At 40.4% G+C, this 21683-nt stretch overlaps 1 protein-coding gene across 5 annotated transcripts in view; it reads right to left on the reverse strand.

Moving 5' to 3' along the window:
• LOC111254531 (cholecystokinin receptor-like) overlaps positions 1-19472 on the reverse strand; it is a 68820-nt gene extending 49348 nt beyond the window's left edge. For 2 of the 5 annotated variants that reach the window (XM_086985194.1, XM_086985188.1), the window contains exons 1-2: positions 18700-19468; positions 5422-6081 (exon numbers count right to left, since the gene is read on the reverse strand). In XM_086985194.1, coding sequence (XP_086841320.1) covers positions 5422-5844 — 423 coding nt within the window. In that variant the 5' untranslated portion in view covers positions 5845-6081; positions 18700-19468. Of the gene's footprint in view, positions 1-5421; positions 6082-18699 lie in introns of all 5 variants that reach the window. The other 3 variants (XM_086985189.1, XM_022815471.2, XM_086985190.1) reach the window with 3 other exon arrangements.
• Positions 19473-21683: the final 2211 nt, after the last annotated feature.

Consider the following 21683-nt stretch of genomic DNA (forward strand, 5'->3'; position numbering starts at 1 on the left):
ATCCGCGCTTAAGCTAGTATTTAATCCCAATCGCGCGAATCATGTACTATGATGAAGTCATCTATACAACAGAATCGTCAGTGATGATTAGCCAAAAAGGTATTTTGAAAATCAAACGATCTTCATTTACCGTCCCTAAATTCATTTTAGTCAAAAATAGCCTTGAGACTAGTCGAATGACTATCTGAAGCCGTCCTTAAGCCACTTCTATCTCAACTGTGCTCATTAGAAGGTGGGGAAACCAATCTACTTCACAGACAATGCCAGACGAAGGACTTAATCACTTTTTGTTAAACGGAGAGAAAAGCTGAGTACCTGGAGGTGCCATTATGGAAACGATTAACATTCAAGATAACAACTAAAACCAATATTGGGGATATTAGTCCTAGGATAGGGGTGAATGAGGGCACGAGCTCAGCGAACGAATGAAGTTTTCCATTGTTCTATTGTCAGACACAAATTTATCTTTAGCTAAACAGTATAATTCAACAAAGCTTTCGCTTTATATTGAGCAATATCATTTCGTCGTAACTTGAATTATAGATCGATTAAGATTCGGCAGCGCTGATCAAAACAGCTAATTTAAGTATAGAACTTTTAAAGCGAAACTTTCATACACACTGTAAAAAGATCGATATTTCATCCTACAGGCCAGAAGGAGATATGAAACAATTGATTCCGACAACTGACTCACTTTCGGTTCCATTCGTCCAAATGTTTAACGACATTCCCATAGATCGCTCTGGAATATGCCAAATTCATTTGGAACAAATACACATTTTGGAGGTTGCATTATCGACTTTACAAGTAACAGTGGACCCAGTCAATCTGAGTCGTCTATCTCACTTGTGCGTGCAGAAAGCAATGATCTGAGGGCAGCGAAATCAACGGTCAAGCAACGAAGCAGACGATCGCAGTAATATAGCCCTAACAGATAACTCATCTACTCTGAAGAAGCCCCATTGGCCAAGTCTAGGCCTTTAAATGGGTCTGGTTGATTACTCTATATCAATACGATTTATTGCACCGGACGACCAGCAGTCCCCAGACTAGGGATAGCAAACCAATCGAGAACGACAGAAGAAGCTCGGGCCTAATCCACCGCATTAGTCATTTCCAATCGTAGCTCGACGGAGAGACCGCATGCTCTCAATGCAAACGCGCATGCACGACCGCTTGAGTGGCCGTGCTAAATATCAATTAAAACAATGTGAGTTACACAACAAAAGTCGATTGAAAGTGCTTAAGCGTCAGCTACAGACAAACAAACAGTGTTCATATTCAACAGAAAAAAAGAACGATATTGCCGTACCTAGACATCTCATCATGCCTTTATTATGTAGAATATATAGATGAGTCCCTGAAATAGCTGATTCGTTTATCCGTTCGCTTGAAGCCCGCTTTTAATATTAGGCAGCATCTTCTTTAGCATCTTTTCTACGTAAGGTCTATCGGCGTACATGTTGACTTGAGTACTGAAGTTAAAAAAACGAAGATTTTCTTACAAGTACAATCCGGTACACCCCAATACAGGGCTACACAGAGGGTTTCGATGAGGGTGCGATAGTCAGACACTCCCGTGATTGATTATTTGCTTGATAAGCTTGGGGACACGTTGCGGTCTAGGTTCGAGTTCTGGTAGAAAATAGAAAAATTTTGTTTCGTGGTGGGAGCCAGACGTCTGTGTGAGGACGATACCGGACGTAAAACTCGAAACATAAAGGCAGATATAAGAAACAGCAATGTTGATAAGGCAAGATAGGTATACAGCTGTCAGTTCTGCTTCAGCCCTGATTTAACTTCTTTCGCCAGCGGTAAACCCAAAAGAAGTGCATACGGTTACTGGTAAGTTTGCCAACTACTTCTGCCTTGGCGTCCTTGTTCATTTATAACAAAAGGAACGTCACTTCTGCGAACAATACTACCCCGTATTGAGAGAAGCCATTGTTAACAGACCTTACGAATTTTAATATATGAGATAAAGCAAAAAGGCACTAATAAGACCTTAACAAGTGCCGGCCGATATAGCAATGCTATCAAAAAAACGTTTTGTATTCGTACTTGCTGGTTCTATTATATGCCAATGCGTGCGCAAAAGCTGTGGACAGAACACACTATGTTGGAAAAAATAGAAACTTTGAAGAACAGCGGTGGCGTGACAAGCCTAAGCTCTGCAACGAATGAGCTTCGTTATGTCACCGAAAGCTAATTGAATCGGGTGAGATTTTCCGAATCTACACCAAATATCTGAGGGAATAACACACTGTTTCGTTTCAGGTAAAGCTTAGTTCATAATCCACTCGTCGAAAAACCCAGCCATCAAGGTTGTGAGAACTATGGGTTGAATAGAACTAGGGTCAGACAATCGCCTGTTATGAAAACGACCTTATGGAACATTCATAAATATATTTCAAGCTGTCTTCGCCAGAACGGCTGAGCCAATGAACCAGACAAAAAACAAACTATTAACTTTGAACATTTCAAACCTAAATATATTTCAAAATATACAAAAGCTGGCATCTGTTATATCATTTTTATGTATATATATATTGACACTGATTAGCGCTAACTTCTTCGACAGGGGGCGAGTTATTAGCTTCTCTATTAAGGAAGGCAGACTGTTTGGCCTTTGTTCTTTTTTTTTTAGGAAATACCGATCGAACATGCGGATAATCTCGAACGACCAATAGACATGATATTGATTCAGAGAAACCTCAATGCAATTGCTATCTACCTGTTAAGTTTTGTCGGTATCTAGTGTATAGTACACATACAGTAAGATTGCCGACGGGTTGTGTTTGTTACCGGTATTGAGTTAGTAATCAAAGTTAGTGATAGAAGTATCCATGAATCGGGTTCAGTCTACAATTTGTTATCATTCTAATACAAGCACTATGGTAGTAGCAGATAATGTCGCCAAGATTAAAACCGTGCTAGGGTACAACTCTGATTTATAGCGATGAAAACTTCTCTCGTAGGTGGAACGTTTAGATAATAGTTTTGTCGTATATGTAACTGTGTTTAATACGATAGGCATTAATAAGGTAAGCTAAATCCATCTTATCGTTTTTTGAGAAGCCACGATCCTTATGTTACGCATGGTTTAATGGCAATAATTTCGCTCTATAAGTATCCTTTCGATTGTACGAAGCCTATGCTAGTGGGTTCAACAAAAATTAGTTGCCCAGATACGTAATTACAAAAGGTATCTATCGAACTCAAAAACATCTCTAATATGCATACTTGGGTACGTTGATACATTAACCATATGATCAGTAAGCGACCTGCCGGTCAGTGTTGTTTCTTATCTCAGCGTTAGCAACTGATGACAGTAGGTTCGTGGAAATGGGAAAGGAGGCTAAAAAACTTCACTCTCTGGCAATCTATGAAGTAATATCGGAAACTCATTCCGAAGATTTGACCAGGTTTTAAGCTAGCAGAGAAGAACCAGCCCGAAATCACACGAGGTCTCGAAGAAAGATGTATCTAAAATATATCATGTACTTATGTAAATAAATTTAATTTATTGTTTTTGTTGCACGTGAGCAATATGAATGCAAAAAATTGACCTAAAAGTTTGGGCTATCAGAACCGCACCGCAACGTCTCGTACACAACGTTGACTTACGAAAATCGAAGAACAAAGTTGGAATAGCTTTCCGTCAATTTTAATTCTCGCTCAAATAAAGGACTGCATATGGTTATGACCAAAGAAATCCCCTAACAGACAGATATGAACTTTTGATTTGGACTATCTACAAGAATAAAATAGTAGATGACTGGGCGATCGACGGCACTTCAGCTTTACGTAATCCAAAGTATTCAGATAGTCTTTATGCCTATTTTTTTTTTAAGCAATTGCATTATAAAGCAGAAACACTGAAAACGGAAAAAAGCGATACAATCAGAAAAAGCTGCTGTTTATGACACAGTCTGTGATGATGTTGTTTACGTCGGATCAGATGATGTCCAAAGCAAGTACATGTATCCGAGGGGAACAAACCTTCTATTTTCGACCTCTTCTTGGAGCTAGTTCCGCAAGATTACCGCAGACACGACGGACATACCTATTTTCCTAAGCTTTTTCTTGGGAACGTTTGAACTATTCACTTCAAACTAGGCAACATACGTTTCTTTACCAGGCAGATATCCCGTCCGTATTGAGTCACCTTCAAAAACGGAAAATGGCAGATAGGGACAAACATTTCAAAAAAAGCCATTAGCAACAATGGCGCCATCTAAACTCGACCAGAACACTTAATGGCCGCGAAATAAGAAATATTAAAAGTTTTCATTTTCCATCCGTTCGGACAGCAGAGGAATTAAATGTAGTTAAAATAAACATTTGATAATTGCCAATCTCCACGTCAGTACGTAGTAAGTCAATAAAGTTTAGCTCAAAATAACAATGACGTTGAAAACAGTTGTTTTCATGATAGACTTCTCATAGCTGTGGACCGCTACCGCAAATTATTAGGCCTTTACACAGCTATTGCTTTGGCCTTAAAATTCGAATCCTAGTAACCGCACAGTACGCCACTTATTGAATGAGTGTGAGTTTTGTATAAAAGTAGTTACTAAGTTGGCTATTTTGCTATACAAAATAAGCTAATCGTCATGCCACTGCTCTATGATTTCATCATTCACATGCTCCCACGCAACGCCGCTTTGCGTCAGGCTTGGTCGGGCTGCACAAGAGGGGAAACCAGAACTTCATTAACTTACGTAAGGTATTAAACGCAACTCCTTATTTGCTCAGGGTGGGTTATCAACGTAGGATGGTTTATGTAAAGTCAACAATCTAAATCAGTAGGCACACTGCTAAGGCAGCCACATTTTGCTTAAATACAATAAACACGGTTGGAAACTAGACAGAATGAGGGACAGGCATGACAAGGACCCTAAAAAACTAAAAGCCGTTGTTTTTATGGTTAGCTGTTACCAATAGTTTCCAATGGGCAGACTTACTTAAAAAAACAATGTACTTAATCAAAGAATTAACTGACATAAATGTAATAGTGCAAAAAAACAGGAAACTCCTGTTTTACCTGCGTTGATATTGAAGACAGTTCGTGATGCATCGGTACACAGTGTAGTTCTACTCAGAGTTTTAGGAAGTTAGATTACTTTGACCAGTATGGTAAGGATTTCGAAATAGATAGGTAAAGAGTTCCTAAAAAACACTTTTTTCTTAATAAATAACATATAGCTCGCTGCAATATTATCGTTCAACGGTAGCTACAAGCCGCGTGGATCTATCTATTTAAAGAACGTCTACTTGATTTTTAAGTATTATCTAGCTAGTGGGAACCTGATCGTCTGTAATGATACAACTGAGTTATACTCCAAAATCAAGGTAACTTCTAGTTCAAATACTTTTGCTTTTCGATTAATTCCTATGTATCCCTGATTTCGCACCCACCTTTCCTCTTTGATTCCTTGTGAGCGTCAGTATAACGAGCAGATTCCCGACGAGTCCTGTCGCAAAAATCGCGCCGTACGATAGAATGAGCAACGCGGAGGAGTCAAATATCGATGTTTGTCGCGCCGATACAGAAGACACCAAAATCACCGATACACCATTGCCCATCGATGCGCTTCCCGTCACCATCACGTCTAAGGCTGTTTCCGCGTCAGTGGCGAGGTCGCCGAGAGTGCCTCCGCTAGCCATTGCCACAGCCTCTGCTGCCAAACTCGACCCACCGCTGCTACTAACACGTTCGCCGACTCCAGCGCTGACGCTTACGCCGAGGCTACCGGTGAAGTCAATAATGGAGTCGTCTTTTGCGCCTATTCCGGCCCCACCGATGACATCCATCATCAGCATACTCCCGCTTTCATTCATGTCGCATGGCGATTGTGCAGCCCGAGGCGCTTGAGGGGCGACAACAACTGGTTTCGCCAATTTACAAGCGCTGCGATTGCTACCACTATGCTGCTAGGAATATCACCACCAGCACTAGCACCGGCCTTCCTTGGACTTCGGCTTGGAGGCCGCGGCTCGCCGTCTTCCGCTCCTCCCAGCTACAGCAGCAGCAGGAAATATCGAAGCCGTTCGCTACATGACGATAATGATTTTGAACTAGAAACGTAACAGAACGGGACGATAGGACAAGTTAGAAAAGGCCATCATCGCTTCAGAGGTAAACATCTAATAAATCCAACAGAGCTGTAAAATTCAGGTCAGAGCAGGCATTCAATAAAAGAGATATTTGGTAGCGTAAAAACGGTACTGCTGTTCGTATCTTTCTTGAGCTAGAGAAGCCTTTAATCTCGAGTAGCAATTTAGAAGTCAGAGGGATGAATTTGACTAATACTTTTTACGTGTAGCTCCGTTAGTAATTCAGTTTTGATAAAAAGCAACAAAAAATTATGAAGCAACAGCAGAGATCACCAAATCGTAAGACTTTTCCGCTTTTGATGATGCTTCCGATACACAAAAAGAGCTGTATAACATGTTTTTGACTAGCCTCTATATAGAAGTGAAGATCCGAGATGGAATCTTGAGCCTGAACCGCTTCGTGTAGCCTTTTTAGGCATCGCTTTGTACCCATCGACATAAACTGTACTTTTTTCAAGTTCAATAAACATAACGCGTGTTATGTACATCTTTGTACTTCTTCGTAGCGTGTCACTTTTGCGTGATAAACGTATATTTTGCACTACTTGTTTATTGAATCTGAAAGTTGAACCATTGTCTACACAGGTGCGAATTGAAATCGATTTGATTTAATTAAACTGACTCAATACGGTTCCATTCGATATTCTATGGTTATATAAACGTTACATGCCATACTTTGATATCGTGTACTCGCTATCGCGATGGCAGTTTTGTAGCTTTGTCCTCTCACAGAATATTACGCTACTATGCTATTTTTTTTTGTATCTTTTTCATTTTGGGCGTCACACCTGATCAAGGCCCAACTTCAGCAATATCATAATTCATTATAAATCTGAACCAAAGTACTAACAGTAGTATGCCCGCGGTGTACACTATACGCTGTAAAGAAAGGGCTTAAGGGGCCAGAAGGCCGGCCCCTCGATACAAAACTCGTTTACCTTCCTGATGGCCACTAAATGTCCCAGTTTATAAACTAGATTTATTGGTGCTCTGCGACTGATACCTGTGCATAGAAAATCGGAATAAAAATTCAATGTAAGTATTAATAGTCTGCGTGCATTTGCATGATCTTTCTCACGGCATCAACGAGAGGCGCTCGTTTCTAAGCAAAAAATCACCGATACGGATGCTATTCTTTCACCGTTACAATATATCTTGCGCGAGTGTATTGTTTCTTTTAGAGCGTAGTACTCTTTTTAAGAATTTTCATTTTCGACATTCAAAAGCATGTATGGTCACTTGAGATATGTCTCTCTCTGTGAGAGAGAGTGTCACTGAGATATGTCTGTTCAATTTTATATCAGATTCTCTTAAATACAAGTTGTTGTTATTACCCACTGTAATTCTTATTACTAAGAGCGTTATATGCTCTGTACTGAATATCGACGGTCTTTGCATCGGACGTGACAATGGCATTAAGTGTTAGCAGTTCGAGTGAATATATTAACAGGCAGGATTACAAACAAGGCTTCAATGAAACGTCTTTCTGGGATTACAAGATTATTCTAATCAATGAAAGCTAGGCCGAGATTTTTTTATCCGATTGGCGTCTATGATCAAATCATAGACAGCAGCTAAATTCACAATCTTATAGCTACTAGTCCCTTTGTTAGAATTACTAAGTTAACAGCATAAAAAACGTGTGGGCATTGAGTCTGACTGGACCTCAACCCCAAGGTCTGCCATAGACAATTTGATATAAACATGGCAGATCTCAAACGCTTCATTTTTTACAACCTGATTTGCAGACAGAAGCGGGTATTTAGAAAACTGATAAAGTAAATTTGAAAATCTGTATAATGAAGGTGCGCGCAATCTATGTTCGGTACGTTTGATAATCTGCATAAGAGCCCTCTCTCCGCCGAACACAATCGTTAAATATCCATACGGCGCAATAATGCGGGTGTCGAGAAAATTGCATCCGGATTGGAACGTCAAAATGGCCGAAACGGGTGTGTGGGCACTTTCCCAACATCAATAACCTTCCTTCGTTCGACCAAAAAGCATTATGAATATTTTGAAATTGAGACTTTTGTTTATAGCGACAACGATCTCGGCCCCTCTGGCGCCGCTAATGCCCTTGAGTTTGACGGTTATTTTCTTTATTTTTCCACCTTGAAATCGGCGATTTGGGACCTGACACCGGATTGACACCGAATACAGCGGACTAGATTGCCAAACCTTTATAACACATTTGTCTCTTTTAACTTACGAGGTAATCAGGTCAGTGCCAAGCTAAGCTACTGCTTCCATACTTGTCTGAAAGGGCACAGAGGGAAACTGAATCAGATTCGGTCGAATAGCTCTTTTCCTTCCATGGGCGGGAATAGGTAAAATTGAACGCATAGCGACATGGCGCCCAGGAAGCTTGGCAAATGCGTTTCTGTCAAACTACAAAAGCAGAAGTCAACGATGGTAGTCATGACGCACCTTGTTCGAGGACTCGGCCTTACAACGACTGACGTTGAAAGCACAATTCACGAGCGCTGCCTTACTCAGGCGTGACTGCTATATGTCACCGTTCACGCTTGACGAGGTAAACGCTTGGGAGGAAAAGAGGGATTCATCTTCCTGAGTGCTTGTATTAGGGGTTTCGACCACAACTTTGTTAAGAAGCTCTCAAAAACAGTCGATGCCCGTAATGAAGCCGGTATTCACTACCTTCAGCTCGCTTACAAGAAGATCTGTAGCGCGGTCTCTGATCTGACTCTCTTGTTGTTGACTTGTTAATTATACAGGAGCAGCTGATTACTCATTACATTACAAAATGAGCGTTTCGGCATCGAAGGCCACACGTTTAAGAAACTCATCCCTGTTCATGAATCCGTCGTTAGTCTCTTGACTCTTTATCGTCTATTTTACTCCCTTACACTAAAATAGCACAGACATCTGCTTATTGCAGGCGGCAATTAGCGAGGCAGCAGGTGGCGACGCACTGTGCCTTATAATTGTAAAGTTCGCGTCAGACACTCCGGCACGCCTAAGAGCGGCTATATACAAGACCCTTCCATCTATCCAGCCTAAATGAGGAGGGCAAGTTTCATAACAATGCCCCTAACAGCCGTTATATCCCAGGGCTGATAACAAAAGCTGGAACATTTCGCTTCTTACGCTTGCCCTAATAAACAAAACTTATTGCATGTAGCGAACGTTTGAATATTTGCAAATTTCCAAATTCTGTGAGGGACATATAGGGAGCAATCCAACGTAGGATCGTGAGATTCGCTTATTCAATGCACGATTTTATTTCTCGATATTCCTATAATAACAATAAGCTCTTCGTAGAAACAGCTAGTTTTTCGGGTGAGAACTTGGCTGGCTTAACCCACCAGTACCTAATGTCCCGACCGTACTTCCAAAGTGTGCGATCAGACATTCTGTCCAGGCCGCGTTTTATCAACAAATAGTATTGTTCTATCATTTTACAGTGTCCGTCCAGTGCTAACGAAGCCATACATATGTGATAGATATGTTCAGCGTGCAAAAATGCACTACATAAAGAAGACGGAGGCCTAATATAAAGCGACATCTTATCCCTTTGAGGCGTATAAATAGATGGCTGACGGATACGTGAAGTAACTAGGGAAGCATGACGGGAACAAGCTAGTAGGAAAGGACGCGCGTTAGATGCCTGCTGCGGGCGGAAATGATGTAGGAAAAATATCAGTACAAAGGGAATCAGGACCTGGCCCATCGAAATACGGTTGGTCCAAATAAATTCGATCTTTGAAGATACCTTTGGGGGCTACTGGGGGCCGAGAAAACTACTCATCGGAAGCTATTAAGTTTATATAGAAACAATTTGATAGAGTTTTATACGTTGGTAATTGGTAAAGTTCATCATTTGATTGCATCAAGCTTTCGTTTCAAATGCTGTGCAGAAGGAAGCTTCAATACGATCGTGTGTGTTGTCTACAGATAGGCACAATAGGCAATGCAGCACATGTGATGTTTCTACATTATGTATAAATAGATTCGGTTTCTTTGGAGAACAGAAAATTAAAATAGATATTTCCATTATTTGTACCATTCAAAACAGTTGGAAAAGAAAAATCTGTGTTCGATCGAAATTACTTTGATGCTATTTTACAATGTAACCGCGAGATGTACCTTACAGCCTAATTAGGTGTTAATTAACGAGTTCGGTTAGTTAGGCGATTGGCGAGTTGTCGTGCCTTGTTCAGCGTGCCTTGTACACCGATACGTACAAGTGCAATTCATGCACGTGACAACTTCGGCAGCATAGGCAGAAGACATTCGCCGAACTACGCAGATATTTTTAGAGCTTTCTGGTATCCATGTTCTACTTGCTTCCTCCTGCGGGAGTGAACTCGTCGAGGGCAAGTGGAAAACGCTATACTCCGTCAGTACGATAGCGTAGCGTTACTGGTAGCAGAAATATTGTCTATTGTGCCAGTATAACTAATAGATGTTTATTAATTAATTCATTTATTAACTGAATCATTCGATAAACTGTACAGCCGCACACAGGTGACTGTACAGCTATGGAACTCATCTCAGATGAGTAGGATATACGCATCGGCTGTATAGAATAATAATCGTTGAATATATGTGTTTAGAAATTTATTTTTTCGATAACTCGCTTATATATAGAAAGACCCGTCGTTGATTGATGTCGAAGCGCCAATCTTGTGATTCGGTTCCTATTGTATAGGAAGTAGAGCTGTTTACTGGGCGAAACGATAACGTAGAGTTACCATATATAGATAAACTTTCGAAGATATGTATTGCCAACTAAAGACAATGTTGTAGTACTAAATCTTGTTTCGGAACGAAGCTGCAGCTCCCTTGAGTCGTGATCGAGCTATGATAGTTTAGTTCAGAAATCCTAAACCATCTCCAATGCCTTTCTCATGTGTCGTTAATGGTGCTTGTAACTGATACGCGGCGACGTCGTCTCCTCAATGCGCTCTCCGTAACAGGCAACGACAAAATGCTTTTGAATTCTCCCGCCTACTAACAATGCTGATGCAAATATCGCTCCATAGAAAAGATCTAGCACTGGTAAATGTCAAGTAGAGGAATGGTTATGATTCCCCACTTTTCAGTCTGTCCCACCAACAAGGTCTCATTGGTCAAAGCTGTACAATTAATTCGACTACATTTGATATAGGACAAAGAAAATGTCACAAAAAATCTGAATTGATTTAACACAAAAATCTGCCGAAGGAAGACAACAGTGAGATTGTTGTCTACGAATAATCGATATTAAGCAGGCCCGATTCAGCAAAAGGGAAATTGGTTCAGCTAGGACCGAAAAAGGCCATTGTGGTGGCCTTTTCACCTTAGTAGTCTACATTGTTACCTTAGTTATAGAGAAGTGACCTGTATGAAATGTGAATTTTTTTTGGCAGACATGCAAACGTTTACTTTTTAGGGTCTGGCGTGTATATATGCGTTCGCAGAAGGCTTTGCTTCTTCCGGGGATGTACCGCAGGCCTACTGTTGCCCCTGGTACAACGTAAACGTAATAAAAATGTAAGTGTACCATATGAGTATATAACTATATGGGCTAACATACTGTTCTCCTTGCCCATCAGACGCTGCAGTTTATAAAGATGGCTTTATTAAAACTACCGTAAGCACTAGTAGAATATATCACGGGGCTTGGTTTGAGCAGTGTCCATTTGTCTTGCTATAATTAATTCATGCTTATGTGACATAGGCGAACCTATTTTCAACACCTTGTACTCTGTACGACGAAAAACCGAGGGTTTTTAGCTAATTATAGCCTTTTTCGTAATGTAGACCAATATCCTATCTTGGTGTTCGTCACAAGAGGCATGTCGAAATTGATTTGTGTTGAAGTTCTTGACTATTAACGTTCTCCGCAATCATCATATATATACATATATATATGTACTTATCATTGAAACGTTTTGCTATTAGTTTTCAGACAGCTTTGTCGCTTTACTAATTCTAACTTTAACATTAACTTGATTAAACTACTTGAGCAGCTACAGAGATTTGATGTCAGAGTTCAAAGCAGCACAAGACTTGTTAACTTTTTCAGTTCAGCCTTTTATACAGATAGGCCTCGTTGACAGCGAAATAGGCAGTGCTTTGTTCTCAATAAAAATAAGTGATAGGACTTTGATTCGGCCTTCCAATATGTGACAAAGTAGAATTGTCAGTACCTGCTATGGCTATCCGTAAGTTGTTTCATACTGGAATCTTTCAACAACTTCTTTGTAGTGTATTTGGTTTTAAGAATTGAAAACCTCGAGTCCAGCCAATATGACTACTAAATAGCCGATGCAGAGCGTGTGTAAAGTCGTTTACCTGCTTTAATGACTTTCTGATGGTTAAGTTTCATCCGTGCCGGAATATGAAACTCTGCTTAGAAAGATCGCTTCCTAAGCAAAATCGTGAAAAGGTATATATATATATATATAGAACCACTCTGTGTAAAAGCAATTTGCAAATGCCCAAAAGCTTGAAATCGTATAACTTTAGTTTCTTACTGCAGATACGATATTATTATTATTATAGGCTTACTACTAAGAAGAAATGGCGATCAGTTCTCAACTGATCGAGATAAGTTAATTTAGAACTCAGTTTCAATCGTCACAACGTAATTTTGGGAAACAGAGCCATCGATTTTAATAAGACTTTTAGTTTGCCATTACCGTCTCTGAAACTTCCGGTTTATTTTTGCATTGCAGTCATTTGTTAATGCTATTCTCACTGTATAACACGTCATGCCTGTATCACATAGTGTCCTGTTTTATCTAAATAATATTTAGTAAACGTATTTATATGGTAACCAAGCTTATTATTTAAGCATACTCGCCACCGCACGGCTGATATTGTGTCACGATTCATTTGTATGGCAAGGTAGCATACTTAACTTGAACTTGTCGGAATCAAGTTTTTCGAACATCGAAGATTTGTTTGCCGAACCGGCCTGATACGCTTTCGTATAGTATGGGGGATGAATGCCTAAATACGGGAGGTACAAGCGCGTATGGAATAAAACGAGCGTATTTATTAATACTGTTCGATAAGACGGGTTCCGTGTCCACAACTTCATGTAAATTATTAGCAATATAATATGGTGATTTCCATTCAAAAAGCTATACCTTTATGCATGTTTACAGGGTTCTGAAGTCAAGTAAAAGCCTTTGAGTTTAACGCTCAGAGCAGCCGTTTTGCTGTTTTTCGGCAGATGCTTGCCGCTGCCCTCCCCAGCAGGAGCATTATGTGTATTCTGAACGCCTTCAATAAGCTCACTGGCAGATGAGCTCTTTGAATCATCACAAATCATTTCCCTCATTTCGCTGCATCATTCAGTGGCTTCTTCCTATTGTGCCATTGATGATTATCACGATCGATCTGTAGTAGTAATGAACGATCTAAAAGGATTATATGTTAAACGATCATCCCTCCGTATGCTGGCAGATATGTTAACCATGATGACGCCGGGTTGTTCGAACTAGATGGTTCGAACCTTGTCGGAAGCATGCAAACCTGTACTTTGTTGATAACATAAATAATTATGCTTGAAAAAGATTACGATAATTAAGGACCGTAACTAAATGACTCCTCGCAAAGATCTGCTTCGGGTTTTGACTGAATAAATCAGTTGCAATAGCCTGTTCTATAATCTGCACAGAGCGTCCTCAAACTAGCGTTAGGAAACCATTCCGTCCGTACGACTAACTTTGTCATTACGTCCAAAGTGACTGAACCTCACACAGTCGGCAATGTGAAGCTTCACTCATATTCAATTGGGATGTTTTTGCCTGAAAAACAAATTGCGCGACTAGGGACATAGACTACTTTTTCCCGCTACCACGTATAGACAAAATACCGGACTGCGCCTTACGTCGTAGAGGGTCGGGACAGGCAAGAATATTGACATAGATAATAATGAAGTTCTAACTCTACACAATGGATATAACTAGCAAACGCTTTGAAACTTCTCCGTGCTCTATGTAAACGAATACGCTCCTGTTGTCTAACAAAATTGTGAGAGTTGTGCTTTCATTACCATTTTAAAGTATTATACATGAGCGAAATGAAACCTTCGATTCGTAACGCGTATACTGCAACTCCACAAATTGCTGCCTTTGTCCAGCAAGCCACTTCACATCAGTGTTGAAAAAAATATTCTCATCGGGGTGCAGTTCTTCCGGGCGTAACAGAACGCGACGAATACCCCCCAATAGCTTATATTGTTTATAGAGCCACGGAAGTACGAACCTGTTAACTGTGGCGCCATCTTTAATGCGAACCTTGGCAGTGCTGTCGCGGCTTGTGCTATTCATAAATGTTTTTTTTTACCGAGTGCTGTACCAACTGCTAGCAAAGAGTAAATCACCTCTATAGAATGTGTCACACACAGGCCGTATGGTGAACAGTCGTAGGCTCTAGCTAATGACGTCTAAGTGTAGCTATGATTTTGCTGCAAATACGTAGCTGGTTTTCAGAACGCTGCTACTGGGTTTAGCTATGTCCAGCGGTGCCCAAATATACGTTGTTCGAGTGATAGCTACGAGTAGTTATGTAGAGTAAATGCGTTAGTAAAGCTATTTGACAAGTAGTTTCCATCGTGTCAAGTAAGACGCACATACTATAAGCGTATTGTTAGGGAAATCGGCCCGCAGTGTTGTTGAAAACATATGTGAATTCTGCTGTCACGGACTTATAGCATTGATACGAACAGATCCTCGTTAACGCTGGAAGTCATCTTTCGATTCCCTCCCAATGCGTGCACCGAGTACTGTGAATCCAGCACCGCGTTCACGTGTCAGCCAGCCATATTCCAAATAGAAGCTTCTAGAAGATTGCCTTTTGTAGCACAGAATGCGTGCTCGTACGCCTTGCCATATAGAAGAGAATCGATAAAACAATATGCGCAAAGGGTACTGCGAGTTAGGCCATGAACGAGATCGGTTAACTACTAATAATCTAAATGACGATCAAAAGGGTTGAACGTTTTTTTTTTCGCTTGTGGCTAGGGAGCAGTAACCTAGTATAATGATGAATACTTTACAGATTCATTAGTTAGTGGTAAGACGTTTGGTCTGAACGGGATTTTCGACAGGTACCGACAAAAAGAAGTCTTCGAAGTTGATGATATTCCATATGCGCGATAAACTAGGTACGCTAGAGACAGTCGCAAAGTCAGCTGGCATCCTTGATCGGTTTAAAGGACTTCTGCATCGGTAGTGAAGGGTGAGGTGTAATCATGGCTCTAGAAGAGGACGACTGATTTGTTTTCTTCGGTTACAGCGGCAGATAACAGGCGGATGTGGTAAAAGCCTAAAAATGTACTTCCCACCAGAAAGGAAAAATACGCAGAACATTTCAATAACCGCCATTGATTGATGCTGCTTCAACGGATGGAAGACAGGGAAATGATCGACAAAAGCTACAAGAAATCCGTAACAAGCAGAAATCAATTGAAGCCATGATGGCTGGAAGCTCTGAAATGATCAGATTAGCTTCTTCAACGCGGGACGCACTTTCATTGCACGCGCATCGCACGTTGCAACAGCTTGCAATGGTTCTAGCCGTCCGAGCTATTATTTTTCATAGTTACGCAGTAACAAACAGTTGAGTATTTCAAAAACGTATGGTTGTATGGTAATATATGGTTTAAAAGCGTACGATCTGCCCGGCCGTTCACTCTCGAACTGATTAGAAAGGTCAGCGACTCGTTCAACTACTATATTTACATATTGAAAACGAATGATGAATATACACAGTTATACAAATCTGGACATTACGTACAACGCTTGTCCTGTTAACTTTACTGAACGTTATAATTTTCTGAAATTGTCATTTTCATCGAGGAGCAGACCTGTAAAGCAGTCCGTACAAACTTACGATCAGTTTTGTGAACGGGCAACGGTTTTCCCTTGTGGACTCGCGACGATCTTGCAGAAACACGCTACACAGAGAAGAATCCGGTAGACCTTAATTTTGGGTTGCCAGTGGGTCCAAAGTTCCAAAATTTAAAGGCGCAAATCGATAGAAACTGTAAAAAGCCCAAAAAGTCTAGCAATAGCTAGACGCTATAGGCCGCGCCGTCACTCCGAAAGTCGATAGATAGTCTCATAGGCTTTTCGCGCTTTCTTCCATAGCTATTCCACCATTTAAACTCAATTCTTATTGTGAATTTCTTTTCAAGTTCTTCAGACGTCGTAGAAAGATCGGCGACACCAAAGAACGGCGTCAGAACGACAAGCAAAACTGACGTTATATCGATGCGGACGAACAAGTATTAGACGATCACTAGTCCTTGCTGCCAATCCGAAGTTTCCTCTTTTAACTCGGCGTTTAGTTCTAGAGGGGATTGGTTGCTCTCAGTAGTAAGAAGAACAAAGGGATTTTCGCCCTAAAATATAAGTTCACCTTTACGCTTGATGCAGGCGCCCTACATCTGTACATTTGTGTTAGTCGCGTTGAAAATTATTATATTGACAAATTTCAATAATTATTTGAGCCATTAAGTAAATTTATCCTGTCAGTGCTTTCTTGTCTGAGGTAGCTTAAAATAAATTAGGCTATGACTGAATAACGGTATTGACTAATTACACTGCATACCCTATTTAGAGTCATTATGATTCAATCGTGGCTGAGCGACTAGTTTTCACTGCGTTGTTATGTTATCTTCATTTGGAAACCGTATTTGTTACTATAGCATAGGTACACCCGGAAAATAAGATGAATTATCATTGATGCCCAGATATTACACTGTTAAAATTTCATCATTATCCTTATAATATCGTTTCAAATAAGGAGACTGTATCGTAAGCGCTAACAGCGTCCCACACATCATAAATTTGTTCCTGCCATATACTTTATGCCACGTATGCTTTACAACGATATATAATGAGATTATAATAAAGTTTACTTCCTTATTCTACAGGAAATTACGGTTTTCCATTGTGTCACAGTACGTTGCAATGTATTTTCCGTCATTGTTAGCGACGTTCTCCCACTTGTCAACTGTTTTTTTTAATCCCTTTTGTCATGATTTCGACATTCGGCGTAAACAAACTGGCTCAACCAAGTTTTGAGACATCTTCTATTGCCAAATGTAGGGTGTCTAATTTTATTTGCCAGTAGACGGAGGGAGTGAAAACAGGTTTGGAAGTCCAGGGAAATAGTTTTGACGATGTTCGCCGTGCATGACGGGGGCGTTGTCATGGGGCAGGATGACCTAGACTCGCTTGTCCCTTCGTTTGATAACGGTTTCATACAAAGAGGCTCGAGTCCACATTACCTGTCAACTGGGTTTTAGCTGAAGCCACGTCAAGAAAAACCACGAGTTTTATCCGCTGTATGCTAATCGTGAACCCCATCAAAAAAAGATATTGTGTTTTAGGTAGCTTACGGATCCGAAGCATGTTTCGTGGGTAATTTCATTCGTGAATATAAGCTGTGATAAGTTACGGAAGTTCACCAAGACGTTTCGAAACGATCAATAAGCATGTGTCGTCGAAAATTTGAGCAGTCCACAGGTCAAACACACGGTACTGATGATTTCCTGCCCACTTTTATCGAATAATGCAGCCCACAGGACTACATTGTTCGATAAAAGAAGTGCTTTGTAAGATAATTCTAAAAATGATGATTTTAGTGATTAAGTGAGGTCAGACAGAATGCGTGTCACGTGTTCCATATCTTTCATTTACACATAATGATATCTCAGAATCACACTGATCAGCCTTGCAAAACGTATTGACGGTATGTAGATGCGAAACCATTTTTAATGTTATTGCAAAGGCTCCATTAAGTAATGAGATGCACAGCACAACGCTTTCTTGACTCATCGTTTATCCGATCATCTGGCTGACTATATAGTTTAAGTCATTGTTCTGAAGATATGCGTGACTATGTGTCCTGCAAATGTTAATCCTGAGCCAGCGGTTTTGTGACGTTTCACGTTTGGACAACTTTTTCATATCGATAAATCATGCATTTCGTCCTTGAGCCTGTCAAATATGCGCGAATACTCCTTGCTTGCCTCTATTTAGCCTTTATAACATTCGGGACCATGATGCATGCCTAGATAGCAGCTGACAAGTACGATGAGAGTGTTCATTCGCTAAACGTTGAAAATAGTGACTGATGCTGATTTGTACTCCTACGTCATTTACAACGAAGGCATAGCTTCGAATTATTTCGAACTACATGTCAGCTCGTCATGAAAGCTTTTCGGCCAGTTGACAAAATCTAAATTTTAACTATCTAAGTGTTCTCTATCCTAAAATATTTCGTACCCTTCATCTAACATCGTCGTTTCAGTTTGTCGCAAAGACAAAACTTTATAGCAAGGCCATATAGAGCCTAAGCAGGGAACTGATCAAGCTGTTTACGTGCTTACTGGCATAGAGTGAAAGTCGGCTGTGAAAAAGCTATAGCTTAAAGACTTCTATTATTATTAATACACTATCCTATATGGGTTATTCTTATTTAGTTGTTAATGCCTGTTACACTGATAAAGTTCGCGCAGGACAAGGAATACTCTGTCCAAATGGATAGTCACATGTAGGCATGTACCTAGTCACGTTGTGCACATTTATGCGTAGATAACTGACTCACCATCAAAGGAAGCGGGTTACCTTCAATGCACTCTCAGGTGTTCGCACAAAGTTCTACTTCAAGTTTCCACAGTGTAGCATCCCGATGCCTAGAGATTGCTTACAAGACTAACCTGCACGCACACTTAATGGAAATATGTTTCCAGCAATCGTTACGGAAGATCAAGCGCAATGCGCACTGCTTGATTATAGTAGGCCGCTAGTGACTGATCGGACAAACTAATCAATGACGGCTTCTCTCTCTCGTCTTCTGTCTTGGGTGTTCCATCTCTTTGGCATCGGCCGTCCTAGGTTTTGTCCTTTAGCGTTTATTTCATTGCATGTATGGGAGCATGGGTACCGGGAAGAGTTTGAGTAGAGCTGGTGCAGTTCGCGTAGGCACAGAAGGTGTATGGCCTTTTAACAAAAGTGCTGCATCAAGTTGCTGTGCTCACTAGCACTTGACACGGCATTACTATTGTCAAGATGTTAAACCACGAAAACATCGAATCAAAAATGGAGCTGGTTATTCTTCTAGTTCATAACATCAGGAAGGAAACCCAGTTTGAAAATTCCAATTTAGTAAGTGCCGCAATCAAAAACATTTGTCATGGACAGCAAATCACTATTTGATTCTACTTGAATTGTCAAGGCAAGACATGAAACCTAAATCCAGCGATGATGGCGACGAAATGGCAAAGGACACATGTGATATGACCGTGTCTGCTGAACTTTGTCGACCACCCCTTCGAGAAGCATCACCTCTAGCCAGAACGCGTTTAGACTTAGGGTAAACTGTACGGACCTTATTGGGGGCGTTTCAAGAATAACACATCTACCCGCCCACTCGGAGAGGGCCGTTCATAAGGGAAAGGGCAAAAGAACGGCCATTGAGGACGGGGCCGGTTGAGTCCTGACAAAATATCATGGTGGGGTGAGGACCCGCTAAGGTCATTTGTCCTTTAAAGACAAACAGCAAGCTTGGGTGCATAAAAATTGAACGGTTAACTTGTGCAACTAGTACCATCCTATAAATGCAACTATAGCACCGGGTGTCTTGCTCGTCGCTGTATTGCTGCCACCTCGGGTACCAAATACTAATAATCAGCGCTATCATTCACCTTATAAAAATTCGTACGAGCCAATCTATATGCTATAAAACACGAAAATAAATGTATGTGGATTTGGGTTTGCTGCATAACGAGTGAACGAGACATGTCTCCTGCCTGTAATGCGTTGATACTGTATTATTCACTATGGCTACGAAATTATAAATACTGCCACGTTTTGACCGGGTTTGTATTAGCGAAAACCAGACGTCGACATAATTCGTACTTGAAATCTTCGTCTCTCGAAAAACACATCTTCATATACATACAAGTAAGTTATTGACAAGCAAATAGAGGAGAGTAAAGGGAAAGTTGAACGCGCTAAACCAAATAGAATATTCTATTCTAACTCTTCTACATATTTTTCTTTTGCAGCTCCTACAAGTTCCTATCTTGTACTGTCCGGCAGCGGCTGTAGCAGTATCTTCATGGGTAGCTCTTCTAGCAATTAACGAATTACGATGGTCACCTGTATGACGACACAAGGTCGTCATAGTCTTTTCTAAACTGCGATAGCCGGGAATCAAGCTTCTTTGAGTACTTTGTTGTTAGCCTACTCAGCCGATAATTAATACCACTGCAGAAATCACGCATAGCTTGTATTACATTGTGATATTTTTTCGTGCGTACGAAATCTTTTTTCTCCGACGACGAAAAATTTTGTTTTCTGCTTATGCTGATGAAGGTCAACCGATCTCGGTCGGGTAGTTTGTCGGACGACAACGGCTATGAGCTGAGATAGCTGCCAGAGTGTTGCTGCACAATTAGAAAATAAAAATACTTACTGACGGGAGGGGGTAAAAACGAAAAGACCACTTAAGATGAGTGCATATTGGTAAGGATTGGAGATAAGACTTAGTTAATGTTGGTACACCCATCCATTAGTAGCTGGTGCCACCTACTCAGTTAATTATATGCAAATCATTAGCGTGTGTAGACCAAAAAAAGTGAAACTGGGTTGAAGACAGGTAAGACCGAATAGACACCTGATTTTGTCGGGCCTCAATGGCTAGTTATAGCGGCTTTCCTTGAATGGTTCGTTCATGGCGTTATGCCACTTTTTCTTAGCTTCCCTTATCAGTGCATTTACGTAGATATATATATAGAAGATGAATGTTCACATACAATATGCTTGATAATTTCTGTTCTATAAATATATTTGTATATATAGGATCATATCAAAACCCAGTGATTACGTATAACTAAAACGTTTATATAATACATCTCAGATAATTTTGACATGATAAATTTTTACAATAACAACCACAGAAACAGCATGTATTACTGCCTGAAATATGCCTGATAAGGACATTTTGAAATATATCTGAGACCTGCTATCATAGCTTAACTACGACTAGCTAAACACGCCTTGTTTGTGCAACATTAACGAGTAATCCATAAGGAGTTGATTTTTCGTATATATACGAATAACCGTTTGCCCTATAATAATAACCGAGCTCACATGATAACTCGAGCTGTCGGCTTTATAATTATTTCCTTTAGGGGGGCAAAAACACTGGCCCACAGAGTTGGTCATTGAACAGCACGTTATGCTTTCTTTAGCACAACACTGCAAATATCTAAACGATGTGTCCTTATTGGCACAGTAGTAGAAATTTTAGGAAGAGACGTGTCGTTTTGCACTGAGGTAAAATAAATGAAGATTCAGCGAGGCTTGCTCGAATAGTCAGCCCTGCCTACGTGGTACATCTGATCTAATCCAGATTTCTAACAAGCTTTAAAAACAATATACGTAGCTATATTATAATACGGCAATGTTGACCTTACAACGATCAAAGGCTGAATTAATTTACTGCAATATTAATTGTTTATTTATTTAAAGTGGAACTTCATAATTTTTATTGGTAGTTAAGCAGGGTTCTTTTTACCTTCAGTG

This window comes from Varroa destructor, unplaced genomic scaffold (assembly GCF_002443255.2).
Source record: "Varroa destructor unplaced genomic scaffold, Vdes_3.0 BEIS01000001.1, whole genome shotgun sequence".
Classification (NCBI taxonomy): domain Eukaryota; kingdom Metazoa; phylum Arthropoda; class Arachnida; order Mesostigmata; family Varroidae; genus Varroa; species Varroa destructor.